Consider the following 25771-nt stretch of genomic DNA (forward strand, 5'->3'; position numbering starts at 1 on the left):
AATCACTCTACACACATTACTGTATAGACATCACTCTACACACAATACTCTACACACATCACTGTACACACATCACTGTACACACATCACTCTACACACATCACTCTACACACAATACTCTACACACATCACTCTACACACATCACTGTACACACATCACTCTACACACAATACTCTACACACATCACTGTACACACATCACTCTACACACATCACTCTACACACATTACTCTACACACATCACTCTACACACATCACTCTACACACATCACTCTACACACATCACTCTACACACATTACTCTACACACATCACTCTACACACATCACTCTACACACAATACTCTACACACATCACTCTACACACATCACTGTACACACATCACTCTACACACAATACTCTACACACATCACTGTACACACATCACTCTACACACATTACTGTACACACATCACTCTACACACATCACTCTACACACATTACTGTACACACATCACTCTACACACATTACTCTACACACATCACTCTACACACATTACTGTACACACATCACTCTACACACATCACTCTACACACATTACTGTACACACATCACTCTACACACATCACTCTACACACATTACTGTACACACATCACTCTACACACATTACTGTACACACATCACTCTACACACATCACTCTACACACATCACTCTACACACATCACTCTACACACATTACTGTATAGACATCACTCTACACACATCACTCTACACACATCACTCTACACACATTACTGTACACACATCACTCTACACACATCACTCTACACACATTACTGTACACACATCACTCTACACACATTACTGTACACACATCACTCTACACACATTACTCTACACACATCACTCTACACACATTACTGTACACACATCACTCTACACACCACTCTACACACATTACTGTACACACATCACTCTACACATCACTCTACACACATTACTGTACACACATCACTCTACACACCTCACTCTACACACATCACTCTACACACATTACTGTACACACGTTACTGTACACACATCACTCTACACACATTACTGTATAGACATCACTCTACACACAATACTCTACACACATCACTGTACACACATCACTGTACACACATCACTCTACACACATCACTCTACACACAATACTCTACACACATCACTCTACACACATCACTGTACACACATCACTCTACACACAATACTCTACACACATCACTCTACACACATCACTGTACACACATCACTCTACACACATCACTCTACACACATTACTCTACACACATCACTCTACACACATCACTCTACACACATCACTCTACACACATTACTGTACACACATCACTCTACACACATCACTCTACACACATTACTGTACACACATCACTCTACACACATTACTCTACACACATCACTCTACACACATTACTGTACACACATCACTCTACACACATCACTCTACACACATCACTCTACACACATTACTGTACACACATCACTCTACACATTACTCTACACACATCACTCTACACACATCACTCTACACACATCACTCTACAGACATTACTGTATAGACATCACTCTACACACATCACTCTACACACATCACTCTACACACATTACTGTACACACATCACTCTACACACATCACTCTACACACATTACTGTACACACATCACTCTACACACATCACTCTACACACATTACTGTACACACATCACTCTACACACATCACTCTACACACATCACTCTACACATTACTCTACACACATCACTCTACACACATCACTCTACACACATCACTCTACAGACATTACTGTATAGACATCACTCTACACACATCACTCTACACACATCACTCTACACACATTACTGTACACACATCACTCTACACACATCACTCTACACACATTACTGTACACACATCACTCTACACACATTACTCTACACACATCACTCTACACACATCACTCTACACACATTACTGTACACACATCACTCTACACACATTACTCTACACACCTCACTCTACACACATCACTCTACACACATTACTGTACACACGTTACTGTACACACATCACTCTACACACATTACTGTACACACATCACTCTACACACATCACTCTACACACATTACTGTACACACATCACTCTACACACATCACTGTACACACATCACTCTACACACATTACTGTACACACATCACTCTACACACATTACTGTACACACATCACTCTACACACATCACTCTACACACATTACTGTACACACATCACTCTACACACATCACTCTACACACATTACTGTACACACATCACTCTACACACATTACTCTACACACATCACTCTACACACATTACTGTACACACATCACTCTACACACATCACTCTACACACATTACTGTACACACATCACTCTACACATTACTCTACACACATCACTCTACACACATCACTCTACACACATCACTCTACAGACATTACTGTATAGACATCACTCTACACACATCACTCTACACACATCACTCTACACACATTACTGTACACACATCACTCTACACACATCACTCTACACACATTACTGTACACACATCACTCTACACACATTACTCTACACACATCACTCTACACACATTACTGTACACACATCACTCTACACACATCACTCTACACACATTACTGTACACACATCACTCTACACACATTACTGTACACACATCACTCTACACACATTACTCTACACACATCACTCTACACACATTACTGTACACACATCACTCTACACACATCACTCTACACACATTACTGTACACACATCACTCTACACACCACTCTACACACATTACTGTACACACATCACTCTACACATCACTCTACACACATTACTGTTCACACATCACTCTACACACCTCACTCTACACACATCACTCTACACACATTACTGTACACACGTTACTGTACACACATCACTCTACACACATTACTGTACACACATCACTCTACACACATCACTCTACACACATTACTGTACACACATCACTCTACACACATTACTGTACACACATCACTCTACACACATCACTCTACACACATTACTGTACACACATCACTCTACACACATTACTGTACACACATCACTCTACACACATCACTCTACACACATCACTGTACACACGTCACTCTACACACATTACTGTACACACATCACTCTACACACATTACTGTACACACGTCACTCTACACACATTACTGTACACACATCACTCTACACACATTACTGTACACACATCACTCTACACACATTACTGTACACACATCACTCTACACACATCACTCTACACACATCACTCTTCACACATTACTGTACACACATCACTCTACACACATCACTCTACACACATCACTGTACACACGTCACTCTACACACATCACTCTACACACATCACTGTACACACATCACTCTACACACATTACTGTACACACATCACTCTACACACATTACTGTACACATCACTCTACACACATTACTGTACACACATCACTCTACACACATTACTGTACACATCACTCTACACACATTACTGTACACACATCACTCTACACACATTACTGTACACACATTACTGTACACACATTACTGTACACATTACTGTACACACATTACTGTACACACGTTACTGTACACACATTACTGTACACACATTACTGTACACACGTTACTGTACACACATCACTCTACACACATCACTCTACACACATTACTGTACACACATTACTGTACACATTACTGTACACACGTTACTGTACACACGTTACTGTACACACATCACTCTACACACATTACTCTACACACATTACTCTTCACACGTCACTCTACACATGTCAATGAAAACATGTCACTGTAGACATGGTTTGAGTGTCACTGGATGGTTCTTTAGTAAATAAAAGATGGTAATTGTTGGTTAGAATGCCAACACCAATGCGTTCATCATCTCTGAGCATGACGTGAGGAGAGCCTTCAGGAGAGTGAACACCAGGAAAGCAGCATGACCAGATGGAATCTCAGGTCAAATCCTCAGAGCCTACGCTCACCAGTTAGCACCAGTGTTCACAGACATATTCAACCTCTCCTTAACCCAGTCAGCAATCCCCATGTGCTTCAAAGAGTTCATCATTGTTCCTGTCCCAAAGAAACCCCATCCTGCTTCCCTCAATGACTATCGCCCTGTAGCCCTGACCTCAGTAGTGATGAAGTGCTTTGAACGGCTGGTCAGAGACTTCATCATCACTTCACTTCCAGACACACTGGATCCATTACAGTTCGCCTACCGTCCGAACCGCTCCACCGACGATGCCATTTCTCACCTCCTTCACACATCACTCACTCACCTAGACACTAGAAAGGGGAATTATGTTAGAATGCTGTTTGTTGACTTCAGTTCAGCATTTAACACTATAATCCCCTCCACACTCACCACCAAGCTGGAGCACCTGGGACTTAGTCCATCTCTTTGTCAGTGTATCTCCAGTTTCCTAACTGGCAGACCACAGGCAGTAAGGATGGGCAGACATGTCTCAGCCTCACTCACCCTCAGCACTGGAGCCCCCAGGGTTGTGTTCTGAGCCCCCTGCTGTACTCTTTGTACACGTATGACTGCAGGGCCACTACCAAGTCCACCAACATTATCAAGTTTGCTGACGACACTGTTGTGGTCGGATTGATCTCCGACAACAATGAGACGGCCTACCTGGAGGAGATTAAGGCTCTGGAGGACTGGTGCCAGAGGAACAACCTCCACCTTAACGTCAGCAAGACTAAGGAGCTGATAGTGGACTTCAGCAGAAAGCAGGAGAGGAACTACCAGACCCCTGTGATCAACAGCAGCCCAGTGGAGAGAGCGGACAGCTTCAGATACCTCGGTGTTCACATCACGCAGGATCTGTCATGGTCCTGTCACATCCACACCGTGGTGAAGAAGGCCTGACTGCGTCTCTTCCACCTCAGACGCTTGAGAGACTTTAGACTGCCTGCTAAGGTGCTAAGGAATTTTTATTCCTGCACCATAGAGAGCATCCTGACGGGAAACATCACCACCTGGTTCGGGAACAGCACCATGCAGGACAGACGAGATCTTCAGAGGGTGGTGCGATCAGCTGAGCGCATCATCCATACCGAGCTCCCTGACCTGCACTCAATCTACAACAATCGGTGCTGGACAATACCACTGCTCTCATCACCTCATTCCACTTCGTGACCACCCAGTACTGCTGCTGTCTGCACCTTGGACACTATTGCACTACACTCTATTCAGTTTACAAGTTATATAACTTTATATAAATTTATAATTTTACATAACTTTGCATCACAGCTGTTGTATTTTACACTTCCTGTATGTACATTTTACACTTTTACACATATACATATTCTTATTTTATATACACATTATGTATACATACCCTACTTTATTTATATTTATTATATTTTATTCTGTTTTTATTCTATTATACTTTTTGCTACTGTGAACTTGTTTTTATATCTTTATATTTCGTATTTTAGTATAATTCGTATTCTTATTTTTTATATTTCATATTTTTGTATTTTATTTTTATATTTTTTATCTTGTCTTTTGTTCTGTCCTTATTCCTTTTCCTAGGGTCATAACAGTGGTGTAAGCTTTTCACTGCATATCACACTGTGTATGATTATGTATGTGACTAATAAAATTTGAATTTGGTTAGTAATGATTGGTTAGTAATGGTTGGTTAGTACTGGTTGGTCGGTAATGGTTGGTTAGTAATGGTCAGTTGGTAATGGTTGGTTGGTTGGTTAGTAATGGTTAGTAATGGTCGGTTGGTAATGGGGGGTTGGTTGGTAATAGTTGGTAATGGTATGTTAGTAATGATTGGTTGGTAATAGTTGGTTAGTAGTGGTTGGTTGGTAATGGTTGATTAGTAGTGGTTGGTTGGTAATGGTCAGTTGGTAATGGTTGGTTGGTTGGTTGGTAATGGTTAGTAATGGTCAGTTGGTAATGGTACCAACCAACATCAGTTGGTTGGTAATGGTTAGAAATGGTCGATTGGTAATGGTTGGTTGGTCGGTTGGTAATGGTTGGTTGGTAACGGTTAGTAATGGTCGGTTGGTAAATCACTGTAGTATTAAAGGAATAAAATATTTGTTCTGTAATGAGAAAATAATTAAGTAATGAAAATAAGGAACTCTTATTAAGGAACAGTTTTCATCTCTAGTTTCACTTCCAGCAATACCAGAATCCTGTGACGATCTCTTTGTTTCGATCATGAAGACAGAAGGATTCTTATTTCTATTTGAAATGCCTTGTACTAAGTGTCACTTCCTCTGGCACTCATGTGATTGGATTTTATTAGACCTCAGATCAAAGCATCTGGAAGAGAAGTAAATGTTAGTGACTGAATCCTGGAAGACGAGGGAATAAAGCAGCGCTGCAGGTTGATCCTGATGCAGGAAATGGTCAGTTTACGGCAGGAACTCACTGCTCACTGCTATATGCACAAACACAATGATTCTGTAGAGCAGAAGGAGAGTGAAGATGCAGCATGATGAGCAGCTGATGATCCACAGAATGAGGAGCTTGGCACCGGCGCAGGTTCAGGACACCAGACCAGACATTTTCACTGCTGGTGTGATATTCTCTGTAGTGTTATTTCACACAGTGACATTTCAATCCATGAAATATCCATCATCTCCACACTGGGGTGTTCCTGCTTATACCATCTGTGCTCTGTTACTCAGACAATAAATGAGATGCTCTGTGCTCATGGAGGCCAGATTTATCCTCGCCATGATATCTGACAGAGTGTTAGCTCTACAAGGAATTTTAAATATCAGCACCTTCAATTATCAATTTCCTGCTACATCTGAGCATTAGACGCTGAGCAAGACCCACTGTATCATAATAATAATAAGAGACTCCTTACACACACACACACACACACTGATACACAGCACTGACACTGAAGACTCCTTACACACATCATACACATACACACACAGGAAACTTCACAATATCAGTGATTAGTTCATCTCTTCATGTGGAGCATCACTGTACATGCCCCTGTGAATGAGCCGTTGCTATGGAAATGATAAAGTATCAGAGTAAGCATATTAATATAAACCTGCGCAACAGTCAGAGCTGCTGTTAGAGAGAATTAATCAACACTTGATCCACCAATCAGAGTACAGAACTCATCAGCTCTGTGAGAGGAATGTCTTCATTTGTTGTCATGGATCATGTGACCCAAGACAATCAGATTCCACATTCATTCCCTGTGAGACTGACCCCAATACCAGCAGCGCTGCAGGAGAGGTAAATGTACAGTGGGGAAACATGCGAGAGAGTGTTGTGGATCCTGCAGGTGTGTTCTGCCCCCTGCTGGTCACGGCTGCTACTGCACTGAACAGGGATTGACTCTAATAAAGAACTTTATTAAAAACACAAAGATTTTAAATGAGTGTAAAGGACAGCTCTGTTACAGTGTCTGTGAAACCAAACCTCTCAACATCTTGCTTTTAAAAACATTCCTTCATCTACTTAAAGTCGTTCATGCTGAAACACATTCCATCAATTTACACTCAACTGTTTGTGATATGATGAGTTTTAGTGATTGTGGTGAAAATTAGCAGGTTGATATTGATTGTGGTTTATTCTGCTGAAGTGAATGAGTATGAAGTGAATTTACTTTGAATTCCATCAGAAAATCTAGAACTAGCTTTCCCAATCTAGCATGAAGGAATCATCTGCAGGATTTATTAATATTCTTAAACATCACATAATGTTCCTATGATCTAAAAACACTAACATCACTGATCCTCTGTGGTTTATTCCCATGTGAACCGAAAAGGCAGATCCTTCATCTTCTCCTGGTAGATCTGGTCAAACATCTCGCTCTGGGCCACAGTGAAGGTGTTCTTCCAATCTCCAAATGTCCCTGAAACATTCCAATCATGAATTAAGAAACCTCAAATGAAGATTTTTTTTTTATCTCTGAAAAAGTGCAGTATTTATGGAGGTAAGCCATTTTTTCTGCAGTGTATAGATGGTGTGTGAACTCTGACCTTTGCGCATGAACTGGCCCTTCTGTAGCAGATCTTCAGGAAGAAACTCGTAGTTTGCTTTTGGGTCTTTCTTCATGTTCTTGAAGGTTGTTTTCTCCACAATGCGACGCAGAGCAGCTTCACTCAGATCTCTACCCAAGAACCTGCAGATCTTCTCCACAGCTGACATCAGATCCTGAAACGTCCAGGAGGCACCGGACATCAGATATCAGACATCAGACTGAGCGCAAACAGCTATATGTTTATGGTTGATTGAAGATACACTTCACTTGAACAAAACCCCTCATTAGCTCCAGCCGCTGCACTAATTTCACTCTTTAATGTTTATGGTCAGTTTCTATATGTAGAATTGTTGTGTTTGTTTGTTGTATTTGTTGTGTTTGTTTGTTGTGTTTGTTTGTTGCATTTGTTGTGTTTGTTTGTTGCATTTGTTGTGTTTGTTGTTGTGTTTGTTTGTTGTGTTTGTTTGTTGTTGTGTTTGTTGTTGTTTTTGCTGTAAACTCTGTGCTTCTTGTTTACCGTGATCATGTCCTCATACATCAGGAAGAGGATGTTGTACTGGTCTCGGTGTTTGTACCACTCTTGCATGTGATCAAACCACGACGATCCAGCAACTGCACAATCATCAACACTTAATACAGCAACAACCATCACAATCCTATTAACTTACATTCTGATCTAATGCCCTGAGTCTGATCTAATGCCCTGAGTCTGATCTAATGGTCTGAGTCTGATCTAATGCCCTGAGTCTGAGTCTGATCTAATGGTCTGAGTCTGATCTAATGGTCTGAGTCTGATCTAATGCCCTGAGTCTGATCTAATGGTCTGAGTCTGATCTAATGCCCTGAGTCTGAGTCTGATCTAATGCCCTGAGTCTGATTCTAATCTAATGCCCTGAGTCTGATTCTGATCTAATGCCCTGGGTCTGAGTCTGATCTAATGCCCTGAGTCTGAGTCTGATCTAATGCCCTGAGTCTGATTCTGATCTAATGCCCTGGGTCTGAGTCTGATCTAATGCCCTGAGTCTGAGTCTGATCTAATGCCCTGAGTCTGATTCTGATCTAATGCCCTGGGTCTGAGTCTGATCTAATGCCCTGAGTCTGATTCTGATCTAATGCCCTGAGTCTGAGTCTGATCTAATGCCCTGAGTCTGATTCTAATCTAATGCCCTGGGTCTGATTTAATGCCCTAAATCTGATCTAATGCCCTGGGTCTGATTCTAATCTAATGCCCTGGGTCTGATTTAATGCCCTAAATCTGATCTAATGCCCTGGGTCTGATTCTGATGCAGATCATATGGACCTCCAGATGGAACTCTATGGAACACTCAGTAAACACAGCAGAACCTTCAGCCTCACCTTCTCCAGCCAGATACTGCTGCAGAAACTCCTCAAAGCTCTTCGGGTTCTCCAGCGTGGTTAACGCGTGGCAGAAGTGGAAATAAGACACCACGTTGTCCTTAGGGTTCCTCATCACATAGACAATCTGTCATTTAAACCAAACAAGAGAACATGAGAGTCACTTTCTCCAGTCGTGTCTCTGGAACCCAACACCAGATAGTGGCTCTATGGCAGAAACTCCACTGAGGAACCCTGAGGTTCTCTTTTTCCTAAGAACCTCAAAATACTGTCTGTTTAACATTTAAGATAAAAGTCATTTACAACTTAATGACTTATTATTATTAAAAATGAAATATTTAATTTTAAAATACACTGCATTGCAAATATGTGCAATAAAAAAATATGAACTGCACTTATAAAAATTAAAATGATGTAAGAAGAACATTATTATATATTAGTTAAAAGTGTAGTGATGTTTCTGTATAAACCAGGGGGAACTGGAGTACTTTAGCCTTTTTGTCCTTCAGGCCAGGGGGCATGAGCCTGGGCAGGAGGTGAGATGCAAACAGGCGAGGAGACGGTCGTGAAGTATAATCTGAGTGACCTTCAGGAAACTCAAGCCATGGCATTTTCTCGAGATTATTGGGAATGTCACTTCTCTGCTCCAAATCTGGCTCACAGATTAGCGTGATGATGTTCTGAGTCCATATTGTACCTGGGAAAACATCCATCATGCTATGAGGTCACTGTATCATTCTATGACGTCACTGTATGGCAGTACGCTTTAACCCTTCTCTGATATCACGTAAGTCCATCAGATTAGATTTCTCTGACTCACCTGACTTTGGGTATGTCACCAGAAAAACGTCGCTGTCTCGTATTTGGAAGCTTTGCAGAGAGTCAATGTGTTCCGCTGTCGTCATCCCGATTGCAAAAATAAGACCTTTATATTTACAGAGGTACTCATTGATCTGTTCCATTATACCTGCTGTGGAGCGCCAGGAGTTTAAACTTCTGCAAGCTCTCCACACATCAGGGTTTTTAGAGTGAGTCGGTGCAGGTGGACTTTGGACTTTGACCATGTAGGACAGTGTAGATAACACACACACACACACACACACAAACACAACAATTAAATAATATAAAAGGAGATTGTTTTAGTGTTTCTATGCATCATGTGCTGATCCTTTGTACATCTAACTTTCAGCCTGTTCCACTGACCGTATGTGAGCTTTGGGTTGGTTTGATAATAAAGCAGGTTGTAAAAGCAGGTTAATCACAAACCCTGGCAACCTGCAGTGGGGAGATATGACTGATGTTTACTCTCATTACCACTGACTTCCTAGTCATCCAGAAGACTCAGGACAGGGACAGTTCATGGTTTTATTCGGGAGTTTATTGTGTTAAGGGTTTAAATGATTTTTAGTGTTTAGGAGTTTTAAAAGTTTGACCAGTTGCGTCTGCACTGAAGGCCATGGGGGAATCTGGAGGATCACACAGATACGGTCAGTCTAAACCTTTAACTGTGTTCATACCACAATAGCACAGGATGTTGATTAATTTTCTGATTTATAACAGCAGCTCTGAAAGGATCGCAGGCTGTACTTCAAATCACAGGTCTATATTACATGGTTTCTATAGCAACAGCTCGTTCACAGGGACGTGTAAATGACAGACGCTCCACATAAACAGATTAAACAAACCTGTCTAATCTAACCTGATTGGTGACCGGAGAGAACGACTGGTTATAACTTCGCTTTGTGAGAATGTTTCATCAAACTTATAAAACATTAAATTTGGTGCAAGAAGAACAGAAGACTTTGTGAATGAGTCGTTATAGAAATAATAAACAACGTCAGGGTGTGTAATAAAGTAGACTATAAGTAGTAACATTAGTAGTTACTATATAGTAGTAACAGTAACTGCACTGTGTCACGCCATCATTACACTTCTTTTCTTATTGAGGTTAATAAATCTTTCAGACTCCAAATGAAGTTCTTCCTAACTGCTCTGGTTCTTTTCTTACTTGTGACAGTAAATGTTGTTTCACTTTATTCCTCCAGACCAATCTCAGTCCCTGTTCCTGTCCCCTGTCCAGACCATAAACCTGGTCCTGATTGGAGAGAGAGAGGCCGGGAAGAGCGCAGCTGGAAACGCCATCCTGGGCACCATGGCCTTCGACCAGGTGGGGGTGAGGACCAGAAAAAGCGTGCGTCGAGAATGTGTGGTGAGGGGAAGGCGTGTGGTGGTGGTGGACACACCAGGCTGGGAATGGTTTAACCTGAGCGGCTCCTCGGCGTCTCCCGCGGCTGTGAGGAAGGAGATGATCTCGGCTATGACCCTGAGCCACCCAGGTGCTCATGCTCTGCTGCTGGTGGTTCCTCTGTCATTCTCCTTCTCTTCAAGAGAGCGCCATGTTGTGGAGGAACACGTAGATCTGTTCGGGCCACAAGCCTGGAGACACACACTGGTCCTGTTCACCGTGATGGACACCAAGCTCCTCCATGACTCCGCCCTGCAGGATGAGGTGGAGTTGAATAGAGAGCTGCAAAAATTGGTGGAGAAGTGTGGTGGAAGGTTCCATGCTCTCCACGGGAGACCCAAGAGAGGAGAGGACCAGGTCGCAGAACTTTTGTCTAAGATACAAGACATGGCAAATGGTGAGGGAGAATCGATGCTCCTCAGTGACCAAGTGCTTGAGTGGTCCAAGGAGAGAGAGGAGGAGGAGCAGCAAAGAAGAGAAGAAGAAGAAAGGACGGGGAGAGAAGAGATGATGCAAAGAGTCAAGCAGTCTCTCAGGAAGAAGGAGGTGGAAAGGAGAATGAGAGGAAATAACATAAGAGACACTGAAAAAGAAGAGAACAGACAGCAGAAAGGAGACGTTCAGAAGGAAACTAATGGTGAGTAGAAAACAAAATTATAACACACACTGTACAACCTTTCACTTTTATCCACTTTTACACCGGTTTATTAAAATATTGTGATGAAATGTGACATTAAACATGCCAGAAATTTCCGTTGGCATATTTTGCACCTTCATCACAAAGAGCAGGTTTGTGTTATTATGGTTAAAGTCACCTAGCAATGGAGGACAAGATGAAAACAAGTTTTAAATCATCTCCTGAACACCACAACCTTCAGAGAATTACAGACATGTTTATAATGTAAAGTTTATAAAGTGACCAAATATATATAGACTTTTTCGAAGGTAAATTATAGATGCCGCATGCATAAGTATTTGCTCCCTTCAGACAGTGTGTTGGCCGAAGCTGTAAGTATGTTGGAGTCGGGGATGTTCCTGATTCTTTCAGGCAGATTTGCTCCAGGTTCTTCAGGGTGGTTGGATTTGTTCAATTTTCAAATAGTGCCACAGATTCTCAAAGGGATTCAGAGCTGGACTTTGACTTGGACACTGCAGAACATTCACCTATTTGTTGTAACCTGTATTGTTCTGGGGATCGTTGTCCTCCTAAATCATAAAAATATCTTTTATTGCTTCATCCCTCTAATTTTGCCCAGGTTCTGAGAATAAAATCACCCCGAGGTCATGATGATACTGCCACCACCATGTTTCACTATGAGATTTGTATAAATTGAGGTTTGAAGGTTTGAAAGCTTTGAAACTTTCCCTAGTGCAGTCTCTCAAGCGTGGCTTCATCACAGAAACAAACATGCATGAGCATCGGTTTCTTTCTAGCCACATCTCTCGACGTTGATGGTTTTGTGGTTGACCTTCAGATTCAGAAGCACCTTCACTCCTCTTCTCTCAGAGACTGGACTCTTCAAAGTGACTCAAACACTATGGAATGTCATTCAAGGTCAATTTTAAATACGTCAGTATGTCACAATTCATTATGAAAAGAGGAAATGGGAGGAGACACATATTTCATAATCTGAATGGGACTACACCAAAAAAATCTTCAGAAAGTGTGTGTGTGTGGAACCCGAATCTGAATACAAAAACCATGCAGCTTTTAATTACTGATGTGACTTCTGGACTCTAAAATCACTTTTTTTTTTATTTCTACATTTATGCTAACTAATATTGTGTAGTAATGTGTTGTTATGTGTGTTTAATCCACAGGGGCGGAGCTTCAGGATCCGTCAGGGTCTGTGCGAGACAGGACATATTTCACTCACTTCTGTAAGACACAGTAGAAGAAACAGGAGAAGATGGAAAAGATACTCCAGAAGATGTGGGTTTTTTTGAGACTCTTGTATTCAGTCTCACACACTAGTGTGTCATGCCTCTTTTACACTGACTGCCACCACATAGTCGTCTGTGTACACCATAAACACTGCTTTATTACATTCAGGAGTTTACAGTCTACAAAGAGTAAAGAGTTAAGTGACCACAACCACGAGTGAGTGAAGAGTTCGATTCGCAAACATCTGTATTTATACCGCTCTGCTTCCAGATATAAAGGACATTAACACAGAAACATGAAAGACATACAAAGTAATTTACAATTTTATAAATAACATTTCTATAATCATGTAACATTAATCAACCTTGTGATTGCATTAGCTTAAATAGTGAAGTGGTCAATGAATTTTAATTTCCAGTTTCACTGTTTAACAAATTCTAATGTGAACATTATACAAAGCTGTGGTGTATATTTGATCACAAACTTCCTCTGACTGCAGACTCAGTTTCAGACTGAAACTCTCTGTGTCTGCTTGTCTGCTCTGATAACAACCCAAAATAAAATAAACAGCAATCAAGCAGGACTTAACATTTTAACCCTCCTGTCTGTGAATTCAGGGTGATGTTAAGGATGGAAAGGCTGCTCTAGAATTTCACGATACTTATAAAAGCTTGACATCGCTTCACACAGATGATCATGAATCTTCTCCCAGGCCTTCACCTCTGAGCACCACAGAACTGATCTGGAGCGAATGAGCTGAGCCACTTCATTTTTGCTTCCTTTGGCCAGACTGATACTGTCTTTACAGATAAACATAACATCCAGACCGATAAATAAGACATTTAGGCCAATGAGCCCCGCCCTGGCTGACTTGGAAAGGGCCACAGGAGCTCCTTTAGCCAGCTGCCCAATGTCAGGAAGATCTGCAGCCAGCTGGGGGATGTTCCGAACTGCTTTAGCTTTCTGAAGGCCCACGTTAACTGCAGTTGAAACCATTTCCTCAGCTCCAACTGCCTGTACAGGCAAATCTCCATCCAGGAGGGTGTCAATACCATTGCCTAATGCTACAGCCTTTTTCCCATCTTCCGTGCCTTTAGTAACCCCATCGGCACCTGGTACAAGACCGTCACTTCTGGCCACTTCTTCCACACAATCTAGGATTTTTTGCACATCTTCCATAAAGCTAATGAAGATGCTGTTGGCGTTTTTTCCGTGGTGACTGTTGACTGCCATTTCGGTGATGCTTGTAACGATGCCGTTAACGCCGCTGGTGACTCCGAGACCAACTCCTGTGAGGGTGAGAGCCAAAGATGCTCCTGCAGTAACGGGAGCAAGAGCTAAACCTACGATGGACAAAACCCCTCCTGCAATACCGACTGAACTTCCAGCCACAGTGGAGATGTTGGAGCCCAGCTTCATCTTGTCCAGCTGATCTGCAGCTTCATCTAAATCAGACAGGAACTGAAGCATTCTGGAGTGACGCTCACTGAATATGAGGATGAAGTCTTGTGCCTTCATATCAAACAGGAAAGTCAGCCTGAACGACTCGTCCATCCTGTAAAGAAAAGGGTCTGAAATACTAATAGCAGCTGTGTTCATTAAAAAAAAATAATTCTAACCCTGACCAGAATCCTCAAAATGCAGGATGGATGGATGGAAAAGCCTTTACCTGATTTTGATGAGCTGGAGTAAATGATCATACAGTTTCTGCTGTGACTCCTCACTTATCATCAAGTTCAACTTCAGTGAAGATTTCCCACTTTTCCATCTGTAACATAATAGATGTAGTGGGTGTGTAGGTATGATGTAAAATATTAAACAGACCAATTTCAAACCTATCCTTTATCTCCAAGATCTTAAAAAAGTTTGTAGTTCTGCAGTAGGGAATAAACATGCAAAGAAATCTCACTCATGAAATCTCTCGGTCAGGATTTAGGCCTCATCACAAAGACAGTGCTGGTTACTGACCTCTGATTAGGCTTGTTGATATCAGTGAAGATTTTAGTGCCAAAGTTTAAAATATACTTCTACACAGACTACAAAATGCTGTCAGGGTTTAAGTGAAAAGCTCTCTCCTTTATAAAATATGTTTTAGGCCTTTTCTCTATATATAGTGACAGAAAAAATGATTTGATCCTGCTGATTTTGTACGTTTGCCCACTGACAAAGAAATGATCAGTCTGTAATTTTAATGGTAGGTTTATCTGAACAGTGAGAGACAGAATAACAAAAAAATCCAGAAAAACACATTTCAGAAAAGTTCTACATTGATTTGCATTTTAATGAGTGAAATAAGTATTTGATCTCCTATCAATCAGAAAGATTTCTGGCTCCCAGGTGTCTTTTATACAGGTAAGGAGCTGAGATTACAGTAGGAGCACTCTCGGGGAGTGCTCTTAATCTCAGCTCGTTACCTGTATGAAAGACACCTGTCCACAGAAGGAAGCAATCAATCAGATTCCAAACTCTCCATCATGGCCAAGACCAAAGAGCTGTCCATGGATGTCAGGGACAAGATTGTAGACCTACACAAGGCTGGAATGAGCTACAAGACCATCGCCAAGCAGCTTGGTGAGAAGGTGACAACAGTTGGTGCGATTATTCCCAAATGGAAGAAACACAAAAGGACTGTCAGTCTTCCTCGGTCTGGGTCTCCATGCAAGATCTCACCTCATGGAGTTTCAATGATCATGAGAACGGCGAGGAATCAGCCCAGAATTACACTGGAGGATTTTGTCAATGATCCCAAGGCAGCTGGGACCACAGTCACCAAGAAAACAATTGGTAACACACTACGCTGTGAAAGACTGAAATCCAGTAGCACCCGCAAGGTCCCCCTGCTAAAGAAAGCACATGTACAGGACCATCTGAAGTTTGCCAGTGAACATCTGAATGATTCAGAGGAGAACTGGGTGAAAGTGTTGTGGTCAAATGAGACCAAAATCCAGCTCTTTGGCATCAACTCAACTCGCCGTGTTTGGAGGAGGAGGAACGCTGCCTATGACCCCAAGAAGACCATCCCCACCGTCACACATGGAGGTGGAAACATTATGCTTTGGGGGTGTTTTTCTGCTAAGGGGACAGGACAACTGCACCGCATCAAAGGGACGATGGACAGAGCCATGGACCGTCAAATCTTGAGTGAGAACCTCCTTCCCTCAGCCAGGGCATTGAAAATGCGTCGTGGATGGATATTCCAGCCTGACAATGACCCAAAACACACGGCCAAGGCAACAAAGGAGTGGTTCAAAAAGAAGCACATTAAGGTCCTGTAGTGGCCTAGCCAGTCTCCAGACCTTAATCCCATAGAAAATCTGTGGAGGGAGCTGAAGGGTCAGCCACAAAACCTTAATGACTTGGAGAGGATCTGCAAAGAGGAATGGGCCCGAATTCCTTGAGATGTGAGATGAGCAAACCTGGTGGCCAACTACAAGAAATGTCTGACGTCTGTGATTGCCAACAAGGGTTTGGCACCAAGTACTAAGTCATGTTTTGCAAAGGGGTCAAATACTTATCTGACTCAATAAAATGCAATTCAATGTATAACGTTTTTGAAATGTTTTGTTGTTATTCTGTCTCTCACTGTTCAGATAAACCTACCATTAAAATTACAGACTGATCATTTCTTTGTCAGTGGGCAAACGTACAAAACTCTTTATTAATACCAAGAATAACAAAGACAACAAGCTAGAGTCCTTAACCCCCCCTCCCCCTCCCCTCCCAACAGGAGATAAGAAACACCTTCACTGGGTGATACTTACTCAGGAACACCTCCATAAAATGAAATGTTCTTGGATCTGCAGAGAGAAAGTAAAGTTTATAAAATCTCTTTCATGTAACAACCAAACAAGACTTTTTAGAATAAGGATATGGGAAATACTTTTTCTCCATCTTCTCACAGATCTGCTGAGTGACCTGGATGTATTTATCCAGCTGGAAGGCCAGGACTTCCACATTGCTGAGGCTCGGCTGGAAGAAAGCTCCTGCATCTCTCTTGAAGTGGACGAGGAGTGGACACACCATTCTGGCTGCAGAGATCACCGAACGTACGGACATGGAACTCACTCCCTTTGGCATGAAGCTCTCGCCCATGAAGACGAACAGTGATGTGACAGCAAGCTTCTCCACTGCATCCAGGAAGTGTTGGAGTTTCTCCAGACCTTCTAAAGTATTCTTCAGAACTTCTCCCAGCTCCTTCTCCAGCTCCTGCCTTCTGGAATCTGCTGTAACCTGAGTAAAGCTACTGCGCATGAATTCACCAAAAGCTTTGGTCTTGTCCTCAGCCTTCTGAACATGCTCAAACTTCAGAGTGATTTGATCGGCCCGGTCTTTGATGTCTCTCATCATCTCCAGCTCAGTCTCTCTCTCTAAGGTCCATTTGGACTCTCTGTCACAGGACTCCTTCACAGTCTCAGCGTATTTGAGAGTGTCTAAGATGTAGTCACTCAGCTGCTGCTGCAGTTTCTCTCTGTGATAAAAACACATCACTCAATCAGGACAAATTCCTGAAGCTGTCCTACAAACTGAGCTTCAAACCTGAATCATCACAAGCTGCACATGATAAAGGGGAAGTTTTACAGAAGCACATGAACAGTGTGATAAAACTGAATAACCTTCATGAAGACCAGGAAGTGTTTAATACTTAGCAGTGACTATTATTCAATATAACATTTTACAGATGTTGTATGAAAATGTCTACAGAATACATATAAGGAAATCTGACGTCCAGAACCTTCTGTAATCACAACAGACATCAGGCAGAATAAAGAGCGAGTAGTGCATATAAATGCATCTCTTATCGAATTCCCGGACTCTGTACCACGCCTAAACCCGTGATGTTTGTGTAATTCTTTATGTACACTAAAGCCCAACTTAACCCTTATATAACCCGTGGTTCTACATTATACACTGAATTTATAGCACAAAAAGCAACATTGTGATTTTATTTGGTCATGGAGATGAAATTATGAACAGAGACAGAAAAAGCACTAACATTTAAAGGCCCAAAGCAGAATAACAAAATGTTTAAAAGCAAATCCACATTAATTTAGGACAAGTGCAGTGTTTATGTTGTGAACATGCGCAGTACAGAACACATGATCATTACATTTACATTCCAAACTTTACACTTAACTCACAAACCTGGTGTTGGAGCTCATCTTAATCAGAACTGTAGTTATTTCTTGCTTCTACTTCTTCCTCAGCTCTAAATCATGTCATATGGATCACTTCTTCTTCTTCTCTGTAGAATAAAGAAGTTTCTCAGAACTTGGGCATGTTTGTCTACGTTTCTGTTTTTTTTTTCCCGATTTGTTTACAACACTTTTAGACAATAAAAGCTGTGTATCTCTGTGTTCAGACCGCGGGGTTTAGTGACGAACCAAAACAAACAACGCGGAACTGTTCGGTTTCCGTCTTCACTCACACTCCTGAATCAAATCTCGAGAATGTAGGGAAAAATACTGAAACTAATTATTATAATAAGAAGAAGAGGATAAGGATGAAGATGATCGGGAGGAATAGAAATGTCTCCAGTCCTCTTCCCTGAAAACACAATGGACTTCACAGTTCAAACTTTCGGCTCTTTTCGGAACGATTCTTTTCAGTGAGTCAAGGGAATCGATTCACTACGAATCATCTTTTCTCTCACGCTGTCGTGTCGCTATTTAGACAAAGTGAACATGAGACAGTGAACAACTGTGAGTTCTTTCAATAGGTCAGAGCACTGAACCTGCAGTGAATCGTTTACAGATCCGGCTCGGAGTGAATCAAATGAACCGAGCTAAGTTTGGCTTCCCATACAAAACAGTCAGTAAGAAAGTTTCACTTTCCTTACTGTGGCGTAGTAGTTGAGGGGCGACTTCATGCTGTGTGTGTGTGTGTGTGTGTGTGTGTGTGCTGTCAGAAATGTCGTAAATACGAGTTTCCAACTAGGATGTTACACACGAATTATATATAATAAATAAATAATAAAAATGACTAATATAATTACAAAAAGTTCCTGTTGTGTATGAAATGAAATAACAAAATATTAATGTTTTGTCGATCAGTTGTTTATAAAAGTAATAGTTGCTAGTACTAAATCTGTTGTAATGCCGGTTCTGTGTTTCTCACCTGGGGGGAAATCAGGTGGGATTAGAGACTGGGGATTACCTTTCGAGGAAAATGACCTCTAAGAAAATGACCACGCCGATACGTGACACAGACATGTCACGTATGATGGGAACATGTTACTGAACTCATGCTGAAAAAGTTCAGGAGCAGAGCTAGATGTAATAACTGTCCCGTGTGCATGAGTCAGAACCTCAGGTCACGAGCCTGAAACAAAATACTCACTGTCCTGGACTCAGTCTGCTGGATAACAGAGGGAAAGGGTTTATTAAAAACAAATGGGAGTGAACATTTTATTTTATTAAATTAAATAATAAAGTCAGGAATGGATTTATTTTAAAATAAGACACACAATCTCAGTGAGAGGAGGAGAAATTTCAAGTGTGAACATCCATCATCTTCTGTACCACTAATGCCGAGTTCACACTGCAGGATGTTCAGAGTGTTCAGATCACTGCTGTGTTCACACTGTACCGCTATCTGTGTTAGCATTCAGTCTCTGTGTTCACACTGTACCGCTATCTGTGTTAGCATTCAGTCTCTGTGTTCACACTGTACCGCTATCTGTGTTAGCATTCAGTCTCTGTGTTCACACTGTACCACTATCTGTGTTAGCATTCAGTCTCTGTGTTAGCATTCAGTCTCTGTGTTCACACTGTACCGCTATCTGTGTTAGCATTCAGTCTCTGTGTTCACAATGCACCGCTATCTGTGTTAGCATTCAGTCTCTGTGTTCACACTGTACCGCTATCTGTGTTAGCATTCAGTCTCTGTGTTAGCATTCAGTCTCTGTGTTCACACTGCACTGCTATCTGTGTTAGCATTCAGTCTCTGTGTTAGCATTCAGTCTCTGTGTTCACACTGTACCGCTATCTGTGTTAGCATTCAGTCTCTGTGTTAGCATTCAGTCTCTGTGTTCACACTGCACCGCTATCTGTGTTAGCATTCAGTCTCTGTGTTAGCATTCAGTCTCTGTGTTAGCATTCAGTCTCTGTGTTCACAATGCACCGCTATCTGTGTTAGCATTCACTCTCTGTGTTAGCATTCAGTCTCTGTGTTCACAATGCACCGCTATCTGTGTTAGCATTCAGTCTCTGTGTTAGCATTCAGTCTCTGTGTTCACACTGCACCGCTATCTGTGTTAGCATTCAGTCTCTGTGTTAGCATTCAGTCTCTGTGTTAGCATTCAGTCTCTGTGTTCACACTGCACCGCTATCTGTGTTAGCATTCAGTCTCTGTGTTAGCATTCAGTCTCTGTGTTCACATTGTACCACTATCTGTGTTAGCATTCAGTCTCTGTGTTAGCATTCAGTCTCTGTGTTAGCATTCAGTCTCTGTGTTCACATTGTACCACTATCTGTGTTAGCATTCAGTCTCTGTGTTAGCATTCAGTCTCTGTGTTCACACTGTACCACTATCTGTGTTAGCATTCAGTCTTTGTGTTCACACTGCACCGCTATCTGTTTTAGCATTCAGTCTCTGTGTTCACACTGCACCGCTATCTGAGTTAGCATTCAGTCTCTGTGTTAGCATTCAGTCTCTGTGTTCACACTGCACCGCTATCTGTGTTAGCATTCAGTCTCTGTGTTAGCATTCAGTCTCTGTGTTAGCATTCAGTCTCTGTGTTCACATTGTACCACTATCTGTGTTAGCATTCAGTCTCTGTGTTCACACTGTACCACTATCTGTGTTAGCATTCAGTCTTTGTGTTCACACTGCACCGCTATCTGTTTTAGCATTCAGTCTCTGTGTTAGCATTCAGTCTCTGTGTTCACACTGCACCGCTATCTGTGTTAGCATTCAGTCTCTGTGTTAGCATTCAGTCTTTGTGTTAGCATTCAGTCTCTGTGTTAGCATTCAGTCTCTGTGTTCACACTGCACCGCTATCTGTGTTAGCATTCAGTCTCTGTGTTAGCATTCAGTCTCTGTGTTAGCATTCAGTCTCTGTGTTCACACTGCACCACTATCTAGGTTAGCATTCAGTCTCTGTGTTAGCATTCAGTCTCTGTGTTCACACTGCACCGCTATCTGTGTTAGCATTCAGTCTCTGTGTTAGCATTCAGTCTCTGTGTTAGCATTCAGTCTCTGTGTTAGCATTCAGTCTCTGTGTTCACACTGCACCGCTATCTGTGTTAGCATTCAGTCTCTGTGTTAGCATTCAGTCTCTGTGTTCACATTGTACCACTATCTGTGTTAGCATTCAGTCTCTGTGTTCACACTGCACCGCTATCTATGTTAGCATTCAGTCTCTGTGTTCACACTGCACGACTGTCTGTGTTAGCATTCAGTCTCTGTGTTCACACTGCACCGCTATCTGTGTTAGCATTCAGTCTCTGTGTTCACACTGTACCACTATCTATGTTAGCATTCAGTCTCTGTGTTCACACTGCACAACTGTCTGTGTTAGCATTCAGTCTCTGTGTTCACATTGTACCACTATCTGTGTTAGCATTCAGTCTCTGTGTTCACACTGTACCACTATCTGTGTTAGCATTCAGTCTCTGTGTTCACACTGCACCGCTATCTGTGTTAGCATTCAGTCTCTGTGTTCACACTGTACCACTATCTGTGTTCACACTGTACCACTATCTGTGTTAGCATTCAGTCTCTGTGTTCACACTGCACCGCTATCTGTGTTAGCATTCAGTCTCTGTGTTAGCATTCAGTCTCTGTGTTCACACTGTACCGCTATCTGTGTTAGCATTCAGTCTCTGTGTTCACACTGTACCACTATCTGTGTTAGCATTCAGTCTCTGTGTTAGCATTCAGTCTCTGTGTTCACACTGCACCGCTATCTGTGTTAGCATTCAGTCTCTGTGTTAGCATTCAGTCTCTGTGTTAGCATTCAGTCTCTGTTTTCACACTGCACCGCTATCTGTGTTAGCATTCAGTCTCTGTGTTAGCATTCAGTCTCTGTGTTAGCATTCAATCTCTGTGTTCACACTGCACCACTATCTGTGTTAGCATTCAGTCTCTGTGTTAGCATTCAGTCTCTGTGTTCACAATGCACCGCTATCTGTGTTAGCATTCAGTCTCTGTGTTAGCATTCAGTCTCTGTGTTAGCATTCAGTCTCTGTGTTAGCATTCAGTCTCTGTGTTCACACTGCACCGCTATCTGTGTTAGCATTCAGTCTCTGTGTTAACATTCAGTCTCTGTGTTAGCATTCAGTCTCTGTGTTAGCATTCAGTCTCTGTGTTCACACTGCACCGCTATCTGTGTTAGCATTCAGTCTCTGTGTTAGCATTCAGTCTCTGTGTTCACATTGTACCACTATCTGTGTTAGCATTCAGTCTCTGTGTTAGCATTCAGTCTCTGTGTTCACACTGCACCGCTATCTGTGTTAGCATTCAGTCTCTGTGTTAGCATTCAGTCTCTGTGTTAGCATTCAGTCTCTGTGTTCACACTGCACCACTATCTGTGTTAGCATTCAGTCTCTGTGTTAGCATTCAGTCTCTGTGTTCACAATGCACCGCTATCTGTGTTAGCATTCAGTCTCTGTGTTCACACTGTACCACTATCTGTGTTAGCATTCAGTCTCTGTGTTCACACTGTACCACTATCTGTGTTAGCATTCAGTCTCTGTGTTCACACTGCACGACTGTCTGTGTTAGCATTCAGTCTCTGTGTTCACACTGCACCGCTATCTGTGTTAGCATTCAGTCTCTGTGTTAGCATTCAGTCTCTGTGTTCACATTGTACCACTATCTGTGTTAGCGTTCAGTCTCTGTGTTCACACTGCACCGCTATCTGTGTTAGCATTCAGTCTCTGTGTTAGCATTCAGTCTCTGTGTTCACATTGTACCACTATCTGTGTTAGCATTCAGTCTCTGTGTTCACACTGCACGACTGTCTGTGTTAGCATTCAGTCTCTGTGTTCACACTGTACCACTATCTGTGTTAGCATTCAGTCTCTGTGTTCACACTGTACCACTATCTGTGTTAGCATTCAGTCTCTGTGTTCACACTGTACCACTATCTGTGTTAGCATTCAGTCTCTGTGTTCACACTGTACCACTATCTGTGTTAGCATTCAGTCTCTGTGTTCACACTGTACCACTATCTGTGTTAGCATTCAGTCTCTGTGTTCACACTGTACCACTATCTGTGTTAGCATTCAGTCTTTGTGTTAGAATTCAGTCTCTGTGTTCACACTGTACCACTATCTGTGTTAGCATTCAGTCTCTGTGTTAGCATTCAGTCTCTGTGTTCACACTGTACCACTATCTGTGTTAGCATTCAGTCTCTGTGTTCACACTGTACCACTATCTGTGTTAGCATTCAGTCTCTGTGTTCACACTGCACGACTGTCTGTGTTAGCATTCAGTCTCTGTGTTCACACTGCACCGCTATCTGTGTTAGCATTCAGTCTCTGTGTTAGCATTCAGTCTCTGTGTTCACACTGTACCACTATCTGTGTTAGCATTCAGTCTCTGTGTTCACACTGTACCACTATCTGTGTTAGCATTCAGTCTCTGTGTTCACACTGTACCACTATCTGTGTTAGCATTCAGTCTCTGTGTTCACACTGTACCACTATCTGTGTTAGCATTCAGTCTCTGTGTTCACACTGTACCACTATCTGTGTTAGCATTCAGTCTCTGTGTTCACACTGTACCACTATCTGTGTTAGCATTCAGTCTCTGTGTTCACACTGTACCACTATCTGTGTTAGCATTCAGTCTCTGTGTTCACACTGTACCACTATCTGTGTTAGCATTCAGTCTCTGTGTTCACACTGTACCACTATCTGTGTTAGCATTCAGTCTCTGTGTTCACACTGTACCACTATCTGTGTTAGCATTCAGTCTCTGTGTTCACACTGCACCACTATCTGTGTTAGCATTCAGTCTCTGTGTTCACACTGTACCACTATCTGTGTTAGCATTCAGTCTCTGTGTTCACACTGTACCACTATCTGTGTTAGCATTCAGTCTCTGTGTTCACACTGTACCACTATCTGTGTTAGCATTCAGTCTCTGTGTTCACACTGTACCACTATCTGTTTGCATTCAGTCTCTGTGTTCACACTGTACCACTATCTGTGTTAGCATTCAGTCTCTGTGTTCACACTGTACCACTATCTGTGTTAGCATTCAGTCTCTGTGTTCACACGGTACCACTATCTGTGTTAGCATTCAGTCTTTGTGTTCACACTGTACCACTATCTGTGTTAGCATTCAGTCTCTGTGTTCACACTGTACCACTATCTGTGTTAGCATTCAGTCTCTGTGTTAGCATTCAGTCTCTGTGTTCACACTGTACCACTATCTGTGTTAGCATTCAGTCTCTGTGTTCACACTGTACCACTATCTGTGTTAGCATTCAGTCTCTGTGTTAGCATTCAGTCTCTGTGTTCACACTGTACCACTATCTGTGTTAGCATTCAGTCTCTGTGTTCACACTGTACCACTATCTGTGTTAGCATTCAGTCTCTGTGTTCACACTGTACCACTATCTGTGTTAGCATTCAGTCTCTGTGTTCACACTGTACCACTATCTGTGTTAGCATTCAGTCTCTGTGTTCACACTGCACCACTATCTGTGTTAGCATTCAGTCTCTGTGTTCACACTGTACCACTATCTGTGTTAGCATTCAGTCTCTGTGTTCACACTGTACCACTATCTGTGTTAGCATTCAGTCTCTGTGTTCACACTGTACCACTATCTGTGTTAGCATTCAGTCTCTGTGTTAGCATTCAGTCTCTGTGTTCACACTGTACCACTATCTGTGTTAGCATTCAGTCTCTGTGTTCACACTGTACCACTATCTGTGTTAGCATTCAGTCTCTGTGTTAGCATTCAGTCTCTGTGTTCACACTGTACCACTATCTGTGTTAGCATTCAGTCTCTGTGTTCACACTGTACCACTATCTGTGTTAGCATTCAGTCTCTGTGTTCACACTGTACCACTATCTGTGTTAGCATTCAGTCTCTGTTTTCACACTGTACCACTATCTGTGTTAGCATTCAGTCTCTGTGTTCACACTGTACCACTATCTGTGTTAGCATTCAGTCTCTGTGTTAGCATTCAGTCTCTGTGTTCACAT

At 42.1% G+C, this 25771-nt stretch overlaps 3 protein-coding genes across 4 annotated transcripts; 1 reads left to right on the top strand and 2 right to left on the bottom strand.

The window, feature by feature from the left end:
* Positions 1–7469: 7469 nt before the first annotated feature.
* Positions 7470–11859, bottom strand: sult3st1 (sulfotransferase family 3, cytosolic sulfotransferase 1). Of its 2 annotated transcripts, XM_058409619.1 has the most exons (7): positions 11491–11859; positions 10303–10536; positions 9971–10179; positions 9483–9609; positions 8644–8738; positions 8125–8299; positions 7472–7997 (listed from the first exon to the last, which is right to left on the bottom strand). In XM_058409619.1, the coding sequence occupies exons 2-7, from the start codon at positions 10442–10444 to the stop codon at positions 7888–7890; spliced, it is 858 nt and encodes a 285-aa protein (XP_058265602.1). In that variant the 5' UTR covers positions 10445–10536; positions 11491–11859; the 3' UTR covers positions 7472–7887. The 2 variants fall into 2 exon arrangements, with proteins under 2 accessions (XP_058265591.1, XP_058265602.1); XM_058409608.1 differs by lacking the exon at positions 11491–11859 and having other exon boundaries at positions 7470–7997; positions 10303–10705.
* Positions 10830–13818, top strand: LOC131365781 (GTPase IMAP family member 4). The gene is made up of 3 exons (XM_058409633.1): positions 10830–10969; positions 11528–12364; positions 13549–13818. Exons 1-3 carry the CDS (start codon positions 10939–10941, stop codon positions 13620–13622), a joined length of 942 nt encoding a protein of 313 aa, XP_058265616.1. The 5' UTR covers positions 10830–10938; the 3' UTR covers positions 13623–13818.
* Positions 13819–13840: 22 nt separating this feature from the next.
* On the bottom strand, positions 13841–19222 carry LOC131365740 (apolipoprotein L4-like). Its single transcript, XM_058409536.1, has 5 exons — positions 18755–19222; positions 17493–18080; positions 17374–17409; positions 15282–15380; positions 13841–15167 (listed from the first exon to the last, which is right to left on the bottom strand). The coding sequence occupies exons 1-5, from the start codon at positions 18769–18771 to the stop codon at positions 14237–14239; spliced, it is 1671 nt and encodes a 556-aa protein (XP_058265519.1). The 5' UTR covers positions 18772–19222; the 3' UTR covers positions 13841–14236.
* Positions 19223–25771: the final 6549 nt, after the last annotated feature.

The sequence above is a fragment of the Hemibagrus wyckioides genome, linkage group LG02 (assembly GCF_019097595.1).
Source record: "Hemibagrus wyckioides isolate EC202008001 linkage group LG02, SWU_Hwy_1.0, whole genome shotgun sequence".
NCBI classification, from domain to species: Eukaryota; Metazoa; Chordata; class Actinopteri; order Siluriformes; family Bagridae; genus Hemibagrus; species Hemibagrus wyckioides.